This window comes from Purpureocillium takamizusanense, chromosome 14, assembly GCF_022605165.1.
Source record: "Purpureocillium takamizusanense chromosome 14, complete sequence".
NCBI lineage: Eukaryota > Fungi > Ascomycota > Sordariomycetes > Hypocreales > Ophiocordycipitaceae > Purpureocillium > Purpureocillium takamizusanense.
In genome coordinates, this window is record NC_063081.1 from 31,935 (window position 1) to 48,616 (window position 16,682).

The 16,682-nt window shown below is 52.2% G+C and overlaps 6 protein-coding genes across 6 annotated transcripts; 4 read left to right on the forward strand and 2 right to left on the reverse strand.

Annotated features, from left to right (window-relative positions):
* Window positions 1-1,300: 1,300 nt before the first annotated feature.
* Window positions 1,301-6,468, reverse strand: JDV02_010703 (uncharacterized protein; the record flags this gene model as incomplete). The annotated part of the gene is made up of 14 exons (XM_047992459.1): window positions 5,647-6,468; window positions 5,367-5,593; window positions 5,037-5,316; window positions 4,746-4,979; window positions 3,920-4,683; window positions 3,704-3,866; window positions 3,303-3,638; window positions 3,132-3,246; window positions 3,001-3,072; window positions 2,897-2,947; window positions 2,775-2,839; window positions 2,430-2,715; window positions 2,045-2,377; window positions 1,301-1,982 (listed from the first exon to the last, which is right to left on the reverse strand). Exons 1-14 carry the CDS (start codon window positions 5,993-5,995, stop codon window positions 1,301-1,303), a joined length of 3,957 nt encoding a protein of 1,318 aa, XP_047848473.1. The 5' UTR covers window positions 5,996-6,468.
* A 579-nt stretch (window positions 6,469-7,047) lies between these two features.
* Window positions 7,048-7,468, forward strand: JDV02_010704 (uncharacterized protein; the record flags this gene model as incomplete). Its single annotated transcript, XM_047992460.1, has 2 exons — window positions 7,048-7,282; window positions 7,335-7,468. The coding sequence occupies 2 exons, from the start codon at window positions 7,048-7,050 to the stop codon at window positions 7,466-7,468; spliced, it is 369 nt and encodes a 122-aa protein (XP_047848474.1).
* An 803-nt stretch (window positions 7,469-8,271) lies between these two features.
* JDV02_010705 (uncharacterized protein) lies at window positions 8,272-8,985 on the reverse strand (the record flags this gene model as incomplete). The annotated part of the gene is made up of 1 exon (XM_047992461.1): window positions 8,272-8,985. The coding sequence occupies one exon, from the start codon at window positions 8,983-8,985 to the stop codon at window positions 8,272-8,274; it is 714 nt and encodes a 237-aa protein (XP_047848475.1).
* Window positions 8,986-10,294: 1,309 nt separating this feature from the next.
* Window positions 10,295-10,597, forward strand: JDV02_010706 (uncharacterized protein; the record flags this gene model as incomplete). Its single annotated transcript, XM_047992462.1, has 1 exon — window positions 10,295-10,597. One exon carries the CDS (start codon window positions 10,295-10,297, stop codon window positions 10,595-10,597), a length of 303 nt encoding a protein of 100 aa, XP_047848476.1.
* A 2,665-nt stretch (window positions 10,598-13,262) lies between these two features.
* On the forward strand, window positions 13,263-14,194 carry JDV02_010707 (uncharacterized protein; the record flags this gene model as incomplete). Its single annotated transcript, XM_047992463.1, has 1 exon — window positions 13,263-14,194. One exon carries the CDS (start codon window positions 13,263-13,265, stop codon window positions 14,175-14,177), a length of 915 nt encoding a protein of 304 aa, XP_047848477.1. The 3' UTR covers window positions 14,178-14,194.
* A 923-nt stretch (window positions 14,195-15,117) lies between these two features.
* On the forward strand, window positions 15,118-16,230 carry JDV02_010708 (uncharacterized protein; the record flags this gene model as incomplete). The annotated part of the gene is made up of 2 exons (XM_047992464.1): window positions 15,118-15,357; window positions 15,410-16,230. The coding sequence occupies exons 1-2, from the start codon at window positions 15,195-15,197 to the stop codon at window positions 16,228-16,230; spliced, it is 984 nt and encodes a 327-aa protein (XP_047848478.1). The 5' UTR covers window positions 15,118-15,194.
* Between the last annotated feature and the right edge of the window lie 452 nt (window positions 16,231-16,682).

Below are 16,682 nucleotides of genomic sequence, written 5' to 3' on the forward strand. Positions count from 1 at the left end.
TTGCCGGCAGACCCTCCAGATCGTACGGACCGCGCCCGGGGGGCAGCCACGGGCGCCTATTAGGCCTAGCCCCTTACACTCTCAGAAAATAACTCTTCAGAACTTCATTCCTTGAGGCAGTCCCTCAAGGCACGCAAGGCTCATACCGCGACAGACACATTTGGCCCAGCCCTCAAGGCTGAGGCAGCATCAACGTGCTATCTGTAGAGCTAGCTATTCCGTAACGACTGTTCTTTATAAACCTGCTTGGCTCTGCAGTGCTCAGCAACGCACAGCGTGCTCAGCCTGAGCATTTGATCACTCTGATCTCGCTGTGTTATCTTGCCTCTTGGCGAGCGTTACCCGATGTGTCCGTTCCGTCCACTGCTAAAGAAAGTCCTGTCGTTTGCGACATGATGAGTTCCCATGGGCCCTCTGGCACAATTCCACCACAGTGACAGCCGTCACACTTCTACTTCTCCGCCCACTCAGCACTCATTCTGCGGCCTGCAATGACACTCCCCACAAAGAAAGCCTCCACAGGTGCCACAGCCATGTGTTTTGAACTAGGGATCGGAAATTGCACATCTCTGGGCGCACAAAGTATCCTGTGCAGCGCTGCAATCATCGCACTTGCCATTGCGCCACGCAGAGATGGCGACGACAAAGCATAGAATGACAGCAGACGTCTTCATTTTGACTAGGCGCATCGACCAGTGATCAGTGACTATTTAATCTGCTCGACTTCAGAACGACTTACCGGATAGGACTGATGAGAGTGCACGGTGTCTTCAGGCCTCCTTAAGAAGAGAGCAAGCCGGACTGGCGTATAGAGGACAAGTCTTTAGCGATTTGCACGGATGCCCCTTTATTAGGCTATCAGTTTCGATCGGAAGATGATGGCTTGAATTGAGGAGCGAATATCTGAGCCATCTAGTTATCCTTTGATAATAGACTTTTTATACTTGTTCGTCTCCTTGCCGGTCGTATGAATCGCGTTGTTCCTATTCATGAAGTCCGGTACGCGGGTTGTAAGCGCATGAGGCTGAGACGTATGTTGGTTGACAGACAGAAGGGATCAGCGCTGCGGTTTGCCCAGGACAACGAGATCGGTGAGCATTCGCATTCCGTCTGCGGATACGATTGAGAGTTTTGAGGTTTGGTCATGAGCTGAGGCGGCCATAGCCATAGTAGGCGACCGCCGTCGTCAAACATCAGTGAATGGTCGACGCTAAACCCGGTCGCGAGCCGGGCGGATGATCGGCAGACCGATTGCCCGGAGGACTGAGTCAATATTTGTCCATGTAACACTTGAATCAAATCATTGTGCAACTACCTGCACCACACTGCCGCCCTCTACCTGAACTACCACATCTGCATCCCTCGTCGCGTCCAACCTATGACTCGCAATAAGGATAGTGTAGCCTCCAAACTCCTCCGCTACAATGCTGCGAACTTTTGCGTCAGTCTCCTGGTCCACGCTGCTCGTCGGCTCATCCATCAGGACGATGCCACCCCCACCACTACCGGAACACTTCCTCTTCCGCACCTCTAGCAGGGCCCGCGCCAGAGAGAACAGCTGCTTCTGTCCGGCTGAGAGGCCCACGTCGTTCAGGTTGCTTCCCAGCCCACCCCGCTGGCTCACCATGTCCCAGAGGCCGACACGGCTCAGCGCCTGCTGCATGGCCTTGTCCATGACACTACTGCTCTCGGAAGCCGCTCCCGCGTCGAACCAGGTGAGGTTCTCGCGCACTGAGCCTGGAAGCTCGACGGCGTCTTGAGGGATCGCCACAATGGTCGAACGAAGCGCCTGCCGGGGAATGCGCGACAAGTCCAGGCCGTCAATTGTGATTTGGCCCGTCTCCACATCGAGCAAGTGCAACAACGTCAGAAGGAGAGACGACTTGCCGCTCCCAGTGCGGCCGATGATGGCTACCCTTTGGCCTGCAAGGATATTCAAGTCCACGTTCCGGATAGCAGGCTGAGATTGAGCGTCTTCAGCACTGTAAGACTGCATCAGTAAAACTTTCTCTACACTGCATGCAACGAGAACTGGTCGTCTTACTTATACTTGGCCGTGACATGCCTCAATTGGATTGCGCCCCGCCGAGGCCAGTCGGTGGGCGGCAATTTATCTTCAATTCCCAAACCTTCCGTCTTGGTCTCGGCGATGAAACTCTTAAGCCGCGCGATGGCGCCTAGCGACGTCTCTAGACCTGTCCAGGAGTTGATGAGCATCGAAAGGCTCTGGTTAAACTCCATCACGTTGACTAGGGCCAGTCCAATGGAGCCCTTAGTAGCAGTGTTGGAGAAGCCCAGTGCAAAGCCGACGAGGGCGATAGCGATGGCCGCCACCAAGATGTCGAGAACAACATTCAGCCAGCGCTGGATGCAGTACCTGCGGCCCTTTATTAGCGTACGCCGGCCAGAATCGTAAAGCTACAGCTTACATCGTGTAATATGGCTTTTGGGATTCTTCAAGAAGCCGTAGATTGTCTTCGGCCATGTCCCTCTTCCACCCAAAGGCGCGCACGGTAATGATGCCAGTGGCTGTCTCGGTGAAGAGACGGTATAGCGGCGACTTGGCCTCCAGATCTAGGTGTCGCATTTGACGCGAGGTGCGAAGGTAGAATTTCTGGATAAAGTAAATGGCCACGACACAAACGGGGATAATGGCAGCGACGTAAGTTGCACCAGATGCAATCAACGCTGCACCTGCAATAACATTGTACACGTCTGTGGAGATGCTGTTAGCATGTGAGCGTCCGAGTCTGGAGGTGCCTCGTCGCGCTCACCGAAGGTTGTTGTGAAGACAGACATGGGAAGGACCTGGTCCACCAGCGTCATGTCTTGGCTGAATCTGCGAGGAATGAGTATCGACGGACGGCATGACAAGCAACTACGTGACAGTACAGACCGGTTCAGAACACTGCTAGTATCGGTCGATGTGAAGAACCACAGAGGCGCTCTAACATTCAGTCAGCACGTAGTCACAGCCAAGGGCCGATGTGGTCAGCGTACGCTAGGACGGCCTGAAGTAGAAGCCAGTGGAGATGCTGTGCCGATTTTGGTACAGCGACAATCATGAAGAAGCTGAAGAGAGTTAGCCCACCGCTTGAGCGTCATGATTTCGTCGAAGTATGAGTTCTCACTATACACAAGCCCCCGAGAAGAGCGTGCAGATCAAGCCAAAGGCCAAGTAGCCTCCAAAGTAGGCGTCGGGGTGATTCGTAGTCCCATGCTCGGTCCAAATCCTCAACCAAATTTCTGACGAGCACACGAGTCAGTAGTGTCAGATGATAGGATTTGAGTTCAATACTCACGTGGCAACTTTCCAGAAAAGATGTATCCTGCGGCGAGAACCAGCCAAATGATAAAAATAAAAACACCACAGGATTGCAAGTAAAACTTGTACAAGCTCAGGTCTCCGACCTTTTTTATCAGTTCCGGGGTGGATGGCTGCTTGGCGGAGGCCTTTCTGGATGTCCCGTCCCTTGAAGATGTCTCCCCTATATTATCGGTCTCTGTTCCCTCACCATCTTGTTTTAGGGCCTCCACATATTCTTTACTAAGGTACATGTCGCGGGAAGCCAATTGCTTGACTATTGAGCCTTTCTGATCAAGGGCGACAACCGTGTCCGCCGACGACAAGTACTCCACTGCACACGTTCAGTTAAGAACAGACACCAACAAGGAGGGCTGCAATGGGCAGATGAAAACTCACATGCGTGCGTGGCCATTACCACAGTTGTTCCCTCTTTTCGGAGTAGACCATCGGGCCCCAACAGGCGAGCGAAGACGTCGCGGGACGTCTGCTGATCGAGAGCGCTAAAGACGTTATCGAGCAGCATGATCGGGGAGCGAGAGTAGACAGCTCGTGCCAGGCTCTAGGAGACGTGGTGATTAGTTCAAGTCCGCAATGTACGCTGCGGGTACTAACCACTCTCTGCTTCTGGCCTCCGCTGAGGGCGTTCCCGCCGCTTCCAACAGAGGTCATATCCGCATCTTGAAGTTGTGTCATGTCCTTTTCCAAGGCACACGCACGAAGAACCGTTGCATACCACTTTTTGTCAAACGTATTCGGTCCCACGATATTGTCACGCACGGAGCCCAACCTCAACCATGCTGTCTGGTCGCAGTATGCAACTGAGCCGCTGACAAGGCGAACATGGCCGCTCAGCAGTCGTGCTTCGCCCAGTATAGCTTTGAGAAGTGTCGATTTGCCTGAGCCGACTGGGCCGACGATCATCATGAGCTTGGATGGCCAGAAGGTCATATTTATGTTGTTGAGGATGGCGTCTTCGCTATTTTTCAAGGTGAAAGAGGCCTTCTGTATCTGAATGGCTGGTGCTGCTTCTGATGATGATGCCCAGTCGCACACCGTATCCCCCCGTTGTACCACGCTTAATTCGACATCGTCGCCATGAGTATCTGCCTTGAGCGTGCTGGCCTCTGACGAAGGCGGCAGGGACCGATACTCGATCCTCTGGGTGCCGAGCATAAAAGCTTGGATACGCCCAAAGCACGCGAGACCAGCAACGAAGGTAGGATAAGCTGCAATAATATTGACAATAGGGGTTGAGACAAGGGTAACAATCGAGAGTGACGTGAAAGCTTCTGCAATGCTCAGACCTTGGCCACCTTTGGTCCAGAAGACAGCTGCGGCAATGATGACAATTGGCGTCAATTGGTCAGACAAATTGGCTGTGACCATGTCAGCCATGTCACGATTTCAAAACTATCCGAGGCAATGTCATGCAACAGACCTATCATGTTCATCCAAACGAAGAACAAACGAAACGCCTTGGAAGAATCCAGTTCTACAACCCGAAGCGACTGAATCAGCGTCGAGACACGATCGGAGAGTCCCATCATTTTGATGCCCTTGATCTGGCTGAGAGTGGCCGACGTAGTTATGACACGCTCCTGCACCTTCGAATTCCAGAGAGCTCTGGCTGGGCCCATGCCACGGGCAACTCTAGCAGTCGCGAAACTGGACACTAGAGATCATCGTCAAGAAGCGGTCGAACAAGAATGCTTCGCTGAGGGGCACTTACGGACGCCGGGGATCAGGATCAAGAAGCAGGCCGCGCCGACTTGTCGCTGTAAGAGATAGATGCCCAACCCCATTTCAATGGTGCTAGCCCAAATATCGTGGATCTTTTGCAGCCCGGCAGCAATTCCGTCGATGTCGGTACTCATCAGTGTGACCGCTGCGGACTCGTTGGCCGTGGCAACATCCAAATCCAAGACCTTGGCGAATATTAGCGTCACCATACCCCCGCGAACCGCCGTGATTAGGCGATAAGTGTGGTGCATGTAGTGGCATCGTGAGAACTAGGCCTCTGAATTAGCTTGATGTGGGCGAGCCGGGCTACGAAACGTACTGCAATACCGAAATACACCAAAGCCGATGCCCCAATAAGCCCCCCTATGATGCCACGGGAATGCTCCGGCCTGGGAGAGCCTATGAAGTCTATGATCGTGTTGATCAGGAATGGTTGCGCAAAGCTGAAGCCAGTGAAACAAAGTCTCGGGAGCACGGCGCTCCAAAACGTGGTCTTGAACGCGTTCCACGTGGCTACCGCAAGACAGTATTTGCCAGCCTTGTCAGCTACATACAGTCAGTAAGGCAGGTAAACCTTTGCGACACAACAGTAAATTTACCCGAATGCCATGATTTCTCTAACTTCGCACCTAATCTTGCCGTGTCTAGCCCCCGGTCTAGCGTGGGCAAATCGTCCACCTGGAGGAACGCCGTAAAGCCCTGGTGAAAGGTCGACCGTAGCCACCAAAAGACGGATCGGTTCCAGAACCCGCTAGACAATTCTTGAGACACTTTCGATGTAGCTGGACTTTGCTTGGAAACTTCTTCAAGGGCAAGCATGAGGATCTTGAACGCCAACGCCGCGGCGCTGACGGCTCCGACGGCATCGAGGCCCTGCCGGAGAAAAAGCGAGCGTACATTGGCAATGTCGAGGAGAATGGTGACTGAGAAGTATAGACTCAGAAGCATGGAAGGAGAATAGGAGTACCGATGCTCAGCAAACAGCAAGCCGCCAATGGCCAAGTCATCAAGAGCGGAGAGGGACGCGGCAGCGACAGCCACGTGAGTGTTGACAGAGGATGAGGTGGTGCTCCACAGGGCCAAGATGGCTAGCTGCAGGACGAAAAGAATACATAGAGCGGCCTTGGTGAGATTAGCAACGTGTACGAACTGTGGCCGGCGACACGTAGACGGGTGTGTTTACGAGCTTGGCCCATAACAGGCGGCTAGTATGGAAGATAGCTGCACGCTTGGTCAAGAACGCGATGCGCGCCGATGAGGCCAGAAGGAGCACCGCCGATGGCCCAATTGACAGGATACACTGCTCGAACAAAAGAGTAAAGTCGAATTGGCCAGCCAGCTGCGGCCCGAAGGCAGTGTCAGCGTCAACCGTAGAGGTGTGGTTCATGGTTCGTCCAGTCTCTTGCCAGCCAAGATTCAGTTGAGTCAATGGAAAAAGGCCAGAGAGGACGGCAGTCAGTCCGCGTATCAAGGCTTTCGAGAACCTGGCGGGGCAGGGAAAATCGGAGGGCCTGAGTCAGGTTGGAGCCTGCTCAGGATCGGATCAAACCAACCTTTGTGACCCCAGTCGCGTGACAGCATGTGCAGGAAAAGGGCCGGAACAGCAGGAACTCTTGTTCAGTGCAGCGTGGGACCAACACACAGTGCAAGCGTCCGAGACAACAACATTGTAGTGGTACTTGGCCCGTTGTCGTCGCGCCCGAGCGGGGTTCTATGTCGCGGCCCCACCACGTCCCGTCCTGCCTAATTCGGCCATCTACGATCCCGACCCCGTTTTGTGCATCACGAGTAGTCACTGCTCGTGTAAGCTCGTCGTAGGTGGTCCAGCCGCGACGTGGAGCAAGCAGCAGGACCTAGGGGTAGTTTCTCCGTCATTCTGGTCTCGAGTAGTTCCCAGAATCTGGGGTCCAGCCCTTTGCATTGTTGGGATCTTAACTCCAACTGCAACGGTTCGTGTTCTTCCTCAACGAAGTAACGAAGTCGCTCGGGAACTTTGCACCATGTCGGACACGGAAGACGAACAGGTCCTCTTGGACGACAATTCCTCTGACAGCGAAGAGCGTGGTGATCTGAGAGCATCACTAGGCAGTGTCAAGACCTACAAGGAGAGGCTGTCGCTCACAAAAAAATCCTGCCCCGAGCTTGTGCTGCTCAACACTGTGATCCTTCTTGCCAACATTGCCGTGCTCACATACCTCATGGCCAAAGTCTTACCTCAGAAAGAGCTCATATACTGTAGGAACGATGTATCCGTGTTTTGTTGCTGCGTTTACTGACAGGTTTGGAGCTCCGCTACACAGCGTCATCTCCTATCAGATACAAGATTTCGTAACAGACGAGGATCATCTCTGGACCGGCCCCCCCAACCCCGAGACCGATTCCAACTGGCACAACTTGCTGCTGGGTAAGCTCAAAGTTTGATTTATAACTGAATAGTATATCTGACATAGTAATGCAAGGGTTTGATGTTCGAATCTCAAACGACGACATGCAGAGACTGGGGCGATTGGAAAACGCGGTCGAGATAAAAGACGAACGGGGAGGTTATGCTGCACTCATAAATGTTTATCACGAATTACACTGCCTTGTGAGTGCTGCGGGATGTTTGCATCATATCATAGAGCACGTCTCTGACTTGATAAGAAACTCGTTCGCTGGAGCCTCTACCCAGAGTACTACTATCCCAATTCAACAAAGGAGCAGACTGACGAGAGAGACAGGCATCGAGGTCAGTCATCATCCTAGTCACAAGATGCACCATACTGATCAAGAGCCAGACCACTGCCTAAACTACATTCGCCAGTCGGCCATGTGCCACGCAGACGTTGGCATATCGACGTGGCACTGGAGAACGAACGACAACATGCCTCACGCCAACATGATGCCTCACACGTGTCGCAATTGGGCTGCCGTGGACAGTTGGGCCAAGGACCGCAGGATCGACATGTATCAGCCGGGCCTTTTGGTTCATCCAAAATTTGGTGAGATTTACACTCATCTGGTGAGTTGTACACTCTCTCACTAGTGCTAGGAGCCGCATTCCCTAATGGTCTTGGTGCAAACGAAGACGATGGGGGATCTTGAAGTTGAGAAACATAGGCGATAGAGAAAATGCATCAAGTCAAATGCTTGATGATGACAATGTGTTCGTTCTAAAAGGAAATATTTTACCGTGGTCGCCTTATGCTCTGGCAGCCAAAAGTGGCATGTAAAAGTTGCGTACATCAGTCGTGATGCTCTCCTTCGTGCCCATTGTGCACATGCTCATGTTTTGTCTGCTCTTCCGTCCTGACTCCGCCGACTTTGTCTCCTCCTAAGCCCACAGCCGCCTTGGTATTGGTCTCGTTCAACGGAGTTCTTGCCATAAACGCCGTGTGGCAGTGCTTGATGTGACTCTCCCGATCATACCGGTGCTCAACCTCCACACCTCTGTCCCTCATCCTATGTTCCTTCCTCCAGTAGAAAGAGCAATGGCTGATATGCCAACCAAATGTAGTCCAAAATTGCGCATCTTGGATGGGCTTATCAGCCAAAGCCCCAATTTTATTGAGCGTCAATGGCTGGGTCATGTTCCGGTCCGCCCAGTAGAGCCACTCGCCGCCGGGCCCAGCTTTGTTGAACTCAAACGTGAGTTCATCATCACGGCACTGCGGCGGCAGCCACGAAACCGAGAGAGCATCGTACTTGCAGCCCTTTGAGACGGCTTCTTCGATAGTCGCGCCGCAGTCGCACGACACGGGTACTATGGCGGGATTTTTCGAGTTGATGTATGCCTTGAAGCAGTAGAGGCCCCAGCCGACAAGTATGACATTCCACCAAGCAAAGAGAACAATGAGGATCCAACGTTTCAGAGGAGACTTTGGTTGCTGAGAGTTGCCAAGCAAAGAGCTGTTGAGAAGTGGTACATATTTTTGCTTGAAGCTGGGCAGGAGACCCATTGTGTCGTGGCTAAAGATGACGGAGCGAAGACATATGGCGCCAAGAGCGAGATGAGAATTGCGATGAGCAGGCGGGAAGAAAAGTCAGCCCGATTCGATGACTGATGACTGTGATAGTAAGGCTTCTCCAACAAACCCCACTTACACCGCTGCATCAGTTGGGCACGCACTCGACGGACTGTGTTCAGATTCTCTTCATTCCTCTTCGTACTCTACCCGCTTCAAAGCAGCCGCTGAGACTGGTGGTTGTGGAGTGTCACCCAACGACTATGCATCTATCCAGCAGTGTGCTAAGATCTTGCCATGATCGGGAGTGGACGCTCGGTCCTCTTCCGTCTTGGCCTGCGGGATCTTTGGAGGACCCACGCCCCGGGGGAGGGGGGTCGAGGGGCCAGACGACCACGCACGCAATACTGTCTCCCTCCTTCGCCGGCGTACAGGTGCGGAAGAGTCAGGTATGTCGCCATTGGACAAATCTTGCGCTTTGTCCCGTGTCGATGTATATAGCTGGCACCTAACGGCATGCGCAGCTTACGTTTTGTGACACCATCCGCGTAAGCACTGCAGAGAGAGCATGAATCCTCTAGACCCGACATCGGGCACAACCTGAATAAAGAAGAACTCTGTAGATGAGCAGGCCAGATCCCGGTAACGGCCCGAAGACAAAAGGCTCCAATACTCTTGCGCGAGGCGGAGTACCATTCCTTGATTCCCTTCCTCGGGTGGAGCATCATGTCAATATCGCGAAGCCGCAAAAGTTCGAGCTCAGTTAGCATGGCACATTCCGTAGCGTTGATCTTGTAGCAAACCTTTACGTCATTTCTACTCTTTAATACTGATTGCCCCTGTGTCTCTCCCCGCGGTCTGTCAGAGAGGATACTATCTAGGCAAGGTCCGAACGGAGATCCTGGAACCTTTGAAGGCTCACTGAAACAAAGATGCAACCAAGCTGTTTTCCACGCGGGATTGACTCTGGTTGGGATACTTGCATGGCCCCGCCCCGCGAGCAATTGGGGATGACGAGTGGTAAAGATTGCTCGAAGCAATGAACCCTGCACGCGGGGTAGCGATGCTGCGTTTGCGTGATGACTAGCAGCAGTTTTGCCAGCCGTGTCCGATACGACGGGGGCTGTTTGTAATGCAAGCCCTCTAGTCGAGGTTGGAGACGCGAGGCAGGCCCGTGAAAACTTGCGGTGTCCTCTATAAAGTTGCTGTCTTCATTGAATCTGCGCCATTCTCCGAAAGTCGTCTCTTTTCAATAACAAACCTTCCCAAAGAAACCGTTCATTTCATTCCTCTACAACAAAACATGCATCTCAAGGTTCTTCTCTGGTGCGCCGTCACCGTCGCTGCTATCCCGACTTCCAAGATCGAGGGTGCTACCTCGGCCAAGCGCAAAGAAATCGAGACCGAAAGCGCACTCTATCCTGTCACATGGCCATCCAAGAAGGACGAGTCTCATACCGAGGGCGCCCTATATCCCGTTACTTGGCCCTCCAAGAGGAACGAGGAGGGCGTCGAAGGCACTCTTTATCCTGTCACTTGGCCATCCAAGAAGAGTGAGGCCAAAACTGAGGGTGCGCTCTACCCTGTCACGTGGCCTGGCAAGTAGAAGCCGACACGATGCCGTATGTCGAGCCATTTGTTTCGGTCTCCTCTATGAGAACGAAAACTTACTGACATAGTCTCTAGTTTTGTTTCATGTGACGACTCCATAAGCGTTGCGCCCCTGGCAGCACTACACTGAGGCGCCGATGCAGCACCGAGTTTCGTCAGTTTCAACAGCGAAGGCATCGGTTTGTGATGAAAAGATGGTGTCATGGTTGGGTTAACAGTAAGGGATGGTGAGCAACATATGAACCTGAGGGTGACTGTATTGATCTCTGATGAGTCATCTTATGTCCTTTGCACAAAGCTTTTCCTCATATAGCCCTTAGAGTCCCTTAGTAGTGGCGCGGGAAGACACTTTGTGGACGTCGTCTAAGGCTGCGTGGTACAGTAGTCGTGATATGTGACCCTGACAAGTGCACGTAGGAAAAGTAGAAGAGATCATTTCGACTTTCATAAGCATAATCTACGAGCCATAAGAATTAGCTACTTAAAAATCGGACCGTTGATATTATTCTTAGGTGTGTTCTTACAATTTTAAAACATGACAACTTTTCACTTGTCTACTTTGCTTTGTTTGGCAAAATAGAGTGATGGACCCATGCCTCCTTGTTCTGACATGAGTGCAACGACGCAGAATCATGCATGTAGCCTCAAGCGAGTTTGCAACTTGAAACAGCCTTCTCAGGGCCTGATTATGCTGCAGACTGGTATGGGAATTAATACCTGAGGTGGAAGCATGCTTGACCAGGAGGTGTTATGGTTCGGCGGGCTGGCGGGTGGTGGGGCGCTGCGTGTAGCCAGATTTGTTAATGGGAACACGATGGTATGTCATATGCGCACAGGTGAGAGCCAAACGGAGCTCTTTCTCCAGTGTGCGAGTGATGGTCAAGAGTAGCCCAACACGGCTGGGACGCAGGGTGGCAATGGCGCAGGTTTCGCCCCCGCGGGTGATTCTCCGCACTGTGCGTCATGTCGACAGCACGATCATGCATGTTTGTAGGCCCTGGCTCATGACGTGGAGCACTTTTGCAGGCACCCTCCGGCGACGGCCTAATTGCATGAAGCCGAGTCGCCCGCTTAAACGATCTAGGCACGAACAATGCCAACGGCTGGCAATAGCCAGACAGCCTGATGGAAGACGTAGGCTCCTCCCACACGTATTCTTCCTTGCTTTGAGATCCTGATCTTGCCCGCTCGCAACATGGATTCATCTCGCAGGGCTTCAGCCGAGAAGCTCATCCGGAACACAGAGTACCCGTCTTCGTTGGACGGTGGCTCGGAGCTCGATGTGCGACACTGGGAGCACGATGCACAAAGGCCAAGGTCAACAACAAGGCGGCACTGGATAGCCGGCATCGGGTGTCTGGCGTTGTCTCTAGTCGGGAACGTTATACTGAGTGCGTTATTATACAATTCGTTGTCGTCTTTAGGCAGTAAACACAGGTGGAACGAGTTTACCTTGCCCTGTAAGTACCCCTCATCGGACTTAACCCCTTTGTTCAAGTTTAACGGGCCCCCGAGCACCTGCCGAGACGGCTATATCCCACAAATTAGTAAAATTTGACAACAGTGTCAACGGCGACCAGACGAAATACCAAGGCCGCCCAAGTGACGAGAATGACAAGTTGTGGGAGGACCTCTTCTCCCGTACGATTCAGATTCGAATTTCCAGCTCTGTGATGAGGGCTTCAACTGACCTAGTAATAGATGAAGTGTCTCGCATAACCTCCGAGGAAGCTGCCCGACTGCCCAACAAGACCATGCCAGAGGCACCCTACGAAGGAAGCGGCTACCTCATCGTGCTCAACGTCTTCCACAACCTGCACTGCCTCAACTCGATCCGAAAGGCAATGTATTACTTCCATGATCCGAAGTGGACGGCTGAGCATAATCCATACACGTATATGCGGGACGGAGACATTGATTCGATGCTGAGAGACATTGGCGGGGATCTGGGCATAGACCACGTAGACCACTGCATTGACGTCCTGCGGCAGCAAATGATGTGCTCGTCAGACACGACGCCAAACGTGTTCCAGTACAGTCCTAGGGATTTCGGGGTCCGAGCTTTCGGCAACGTGCTGCACGACTGCCGCGACTTTGACAAGGTAATCTCTCATACTTTCCTGTTTAGTATTAGGCTCGCGCGAACGTTGATGTGGCTATTCAGATCAAGCAGTGGGCAAAGGACCACCGCGCTCCGCCGTTCAAAGGGTTCGGGGACGGGGCGGCGGTGGGAAAATGTGGACTGTATGATTCCGGGGATTGCCTCTATAGCTAAATTCAGGCGACGGCTGACGTCCGCCTTCAGCGGAAGAGCATACTGTGGTAGCGTTGAAGTTGATCTCAACCAACATAGAACATTATGCCTCTTCCAATCAGAAAAGACGCCAATACAAATGAGTCAAACGAAGAAAAATATAATAGAACTGACCAACGTACTCCTTGCGAAGGTCCGCACCAGGTTCGAGCCTCTCGCGGAGCCCATATTCTTTTATCGAGTTTAAGTCGTACCCAGCTTGGCCAGAAAGTACATATACCTACCCGCCGCCACCAACTCGAAATTTCCTCACCCGTCCTACGGCCGTGGAGACTTATTCACAATCTCAACGCAGCGGCGAAACCTCTCTATTGCCATGACGAAGGCCTGCGAGCAAAGCCATAGCATGGACGCTGAGGCAACATTGCAGAAGTCCGCGACACTCGACCTTATGGACGCAGACTCGACTGTGATGGACTCGACACCGAGTAATGCGGGGCTGCAAAACGACGTCGCAGACTACGACACTGCCTCCGATGAAGGCGTCGACGATGACGAATTGGGACCAAAGACACCAAAAAAGCCGTTCGACCCTCGGCGATGTCTCTTCTGCAAATCTTACGCTGTCGGCTTTAATGAAAGCCTCGAGCACATGACCAAGAAGCACAGCTTTCTCATTCCAAACGAGAGCAAATTGATAGTCGACCCCGAAATCTTCATTGAGTACCTCTACCTCGTGGTATTTGGCTACTTTGAATGCCTGTACTGTGGTTCTCCACGACAGACTTTGCAAGCGGCGCAGCAGCACATGGTGGGGAAAGGCCATTGCAAGATTGACATCGACAAGGAAGACTCTGAGTACCGCGATTTCTACCAGGTAGAGTTTGGAAGCACTTTCGACCAAGCACGGGACCTAATGACCACGGTCGTGCACGAGAGGGAAGAGTCGGTCCGCTTGGCTTCGGGGAAAGTCTTGGCTCGCCGGACGCCGGGGCGAGGGAAGGCCGATCGCGTAAGGATACTACAGACACCACAAGAGCCAGGGCAATCGGCGTCCCGGCACACGAGCATGGATATAAATGAGGTTCCGGGCGAAATACCCAGCACCAACACTAAAAGACTTGCAAAAAGGGAAGCGGCTCTCCAGATGCAGCTGGCGAGTCTACGAGCCACGGATAGAATGGGCTTAATGCATTTGCCAACGTGGAAACAGAGGGCTGTGGTGATGGAGAGCAAGAAGCAGGTGGAGAAGGCCAGGGATCAGGCAAACAAGATGCTGCTCCAGATCCAGCTCAAGGCTAACAAAACACTCAAAGGCTGATCAAGGATAGAATAACACGCTCTATAATCACATGTAGAGCAAACCTAGTTACAATACTTTTCCGCAAAAATGTCGCACTTCATTGTGTTCTGCAGGTACGCGTGATATCACTTGCCCATGTTCTAGCCTGCAGTCAACTAATGTGTCACGCAGCGTTTTCTATGTGTGCCCTCTTCTTCAAGTAAATCCATTCTGTCTAGCTGTTCAGTCGTCTCTGCTCGCTGGTATAGATTGACGCGCAGCTCGCACCCATGCATTTGTTACTGCTCCAGAAAGCTGACCAAGGGTCCAGCGTGTGTCTCTGCAACTTCTCCATTTACGTCCCGTCTTCCTGAACTATCGGTACCGCAACAGAAAGCAATGTATTAGGAGTACGAATGCTTAAGTCTCATGTTCCTGCATTTTCGCAATATAACTTGCCACACCGGGCTATCAGTGCTATATTGTCCCGTCTCTGCGGGTTGCGAGCTAGGGGGTTATAGGCTACGTAGAGTTTAGCCTGGGCATCGTAGACCATCGGGATATAGAAACAGTTAAGGCCCATAGGTACGCGTAGTTACATTTTAATAGATACTATACTACTAGACAGCCGCAGGAATAAGGCTAGTTAGACTAAGCTCAATTCAAGCCATTATAGTTTAAGAGGCCAACGAATTACGTATCCTACTAGTTTCTAACTAGCCAAGTATAAGAGCATTTAGTTACTTATCTCCGGGCCTATCTCCGGGTGTACACTCCTGCCTACTAACCCGATAGTTTCCGGTCGAGATATCAACTAACAGCCGTGCCTTTGAGGCACCTTATTGGTGCCCTCGGTATAACATTCACGTAGATATCGGGCTCCCTCGGCTAATGCCTCGCAGGGAGGAGCGGGGTCAGATCGTCGACCTAAGACATTCCACGAGGCCTATATTATGGCAGAGCTACCACCGCCCAATAAAACTCCCCGGCATGAACTAACAGATAGATTCCCCTGTCACACGACCTCAGCTCTAATCAGGAGGACTTGAAAAGTCGATGAAGTGCAGTCAATTTCCAATGCATTGCCTCAGACACGTCATCCAGGAATTCAACATGGGCAAAAAGCGCGTCCTCGTTAGCTATGGCGTTGATGTCGACGCCGTGGCTGGCTGGCTCGGTTCATACGGCGGGGAGGATTCCTCGAATGATATAAGCAGAGGTGACTTCGGCAATCTGAGCTCACCACGGCGCCTTATCTGACTTATGACCAGGCTACTTTGCTGGAACAATTGGGACGCAGAGAGTGCTCAAATTGTTTGCCAAATATAACATCACGGCGACCTGGTTTATCCCAGGTCACAGCCTTGAGTCTTTTCCCGAGGATATGGCTGCTGTTCGTGACGCTGGGCACGAGATCGGCCTTCACGGTTATTCCCACGAGAACCCAACCGATATGACGATCGACCAGCAGCGTGAAATCCTGGATAAGACCTACCACATACTTACTTCCTTCGCAGGCAAGCCTCCTCGAGGCAGCGTTGCGCCCTGGTGGGAGACGAGTAAGGAAGGCGCCCAGTTACTATTGGACTACGGCATAGAGTATGATCACAGCATGGGTCACACCGACTGTCAGGCTTACTACTTGAGAGTCGGGGACACTTGGACGCCAATAGACTATAAAGAGAAACCCGAGAAGTGGATGAAGCCTCTCGTCAAGGGCCAGGACACTGGCCTGGTGGAGATTCCAAGTAATTGGTACCTCGATGATCTTCCACCAATGATGTTCATCAAGAAGGCACCTAATAGCCACGGTTTTGTCAACGCGCGAGACGTTGAAGATATCTGGCGCGATCATTTTGACTACTTTTACCGCGAGCATGACGAGTTCATCTTTCCGATGACGATACATCCGGACGTCTCGGGACGACCGCATGCTATTCTCATGCATGAAAGATTGATCGAATATATGAAGAAGCATGATGGGGTTGAGTTTGTCACTATGGCCGAGATATGCGATGACTTCAAACGCAAGAACCGGCCGGCTGAGGGAGTGATAATGCCGGCAACACCTGGTTCCATGTTGAGAATATGATATGGGGCATGTCAGCACTTCGAATACTTCTAAACTCTTCAGCTATTAGAGTCCAGCTTGTTATGTGTCTCGGGCTTGTGCAGAGCCCGGGTCATTGAGTCGACAGGTATTCATCGATTTAGAACCTGGGACACTTGTTTTGAGTGAAGAAGTGCAGTGTCTCACTTATTGCCGCCGTGTCATCGTGTTTCCGAATCGTCGTGGGTGTGGTTGCTGGTTAACACCGCTATTCCGCGTTGGGGCGTGTTATTAGCCGTCTGCTCCGCAAGCCAGCCCCCACCCCTTGAGCAACCCTTGCTCACCTTGCGTCAAGCTCTCAGACCTGTCTGAGTAAGAAAAATGCGACTGTATCATTGAAGGCGACGGATTGGTGCGAACTCAATGCGGGGGCTTGTGATAAGACAGTAAAGAGGATTGGATGTCGCAAAGGCCTGCTGCGGGTGACGAGCTGA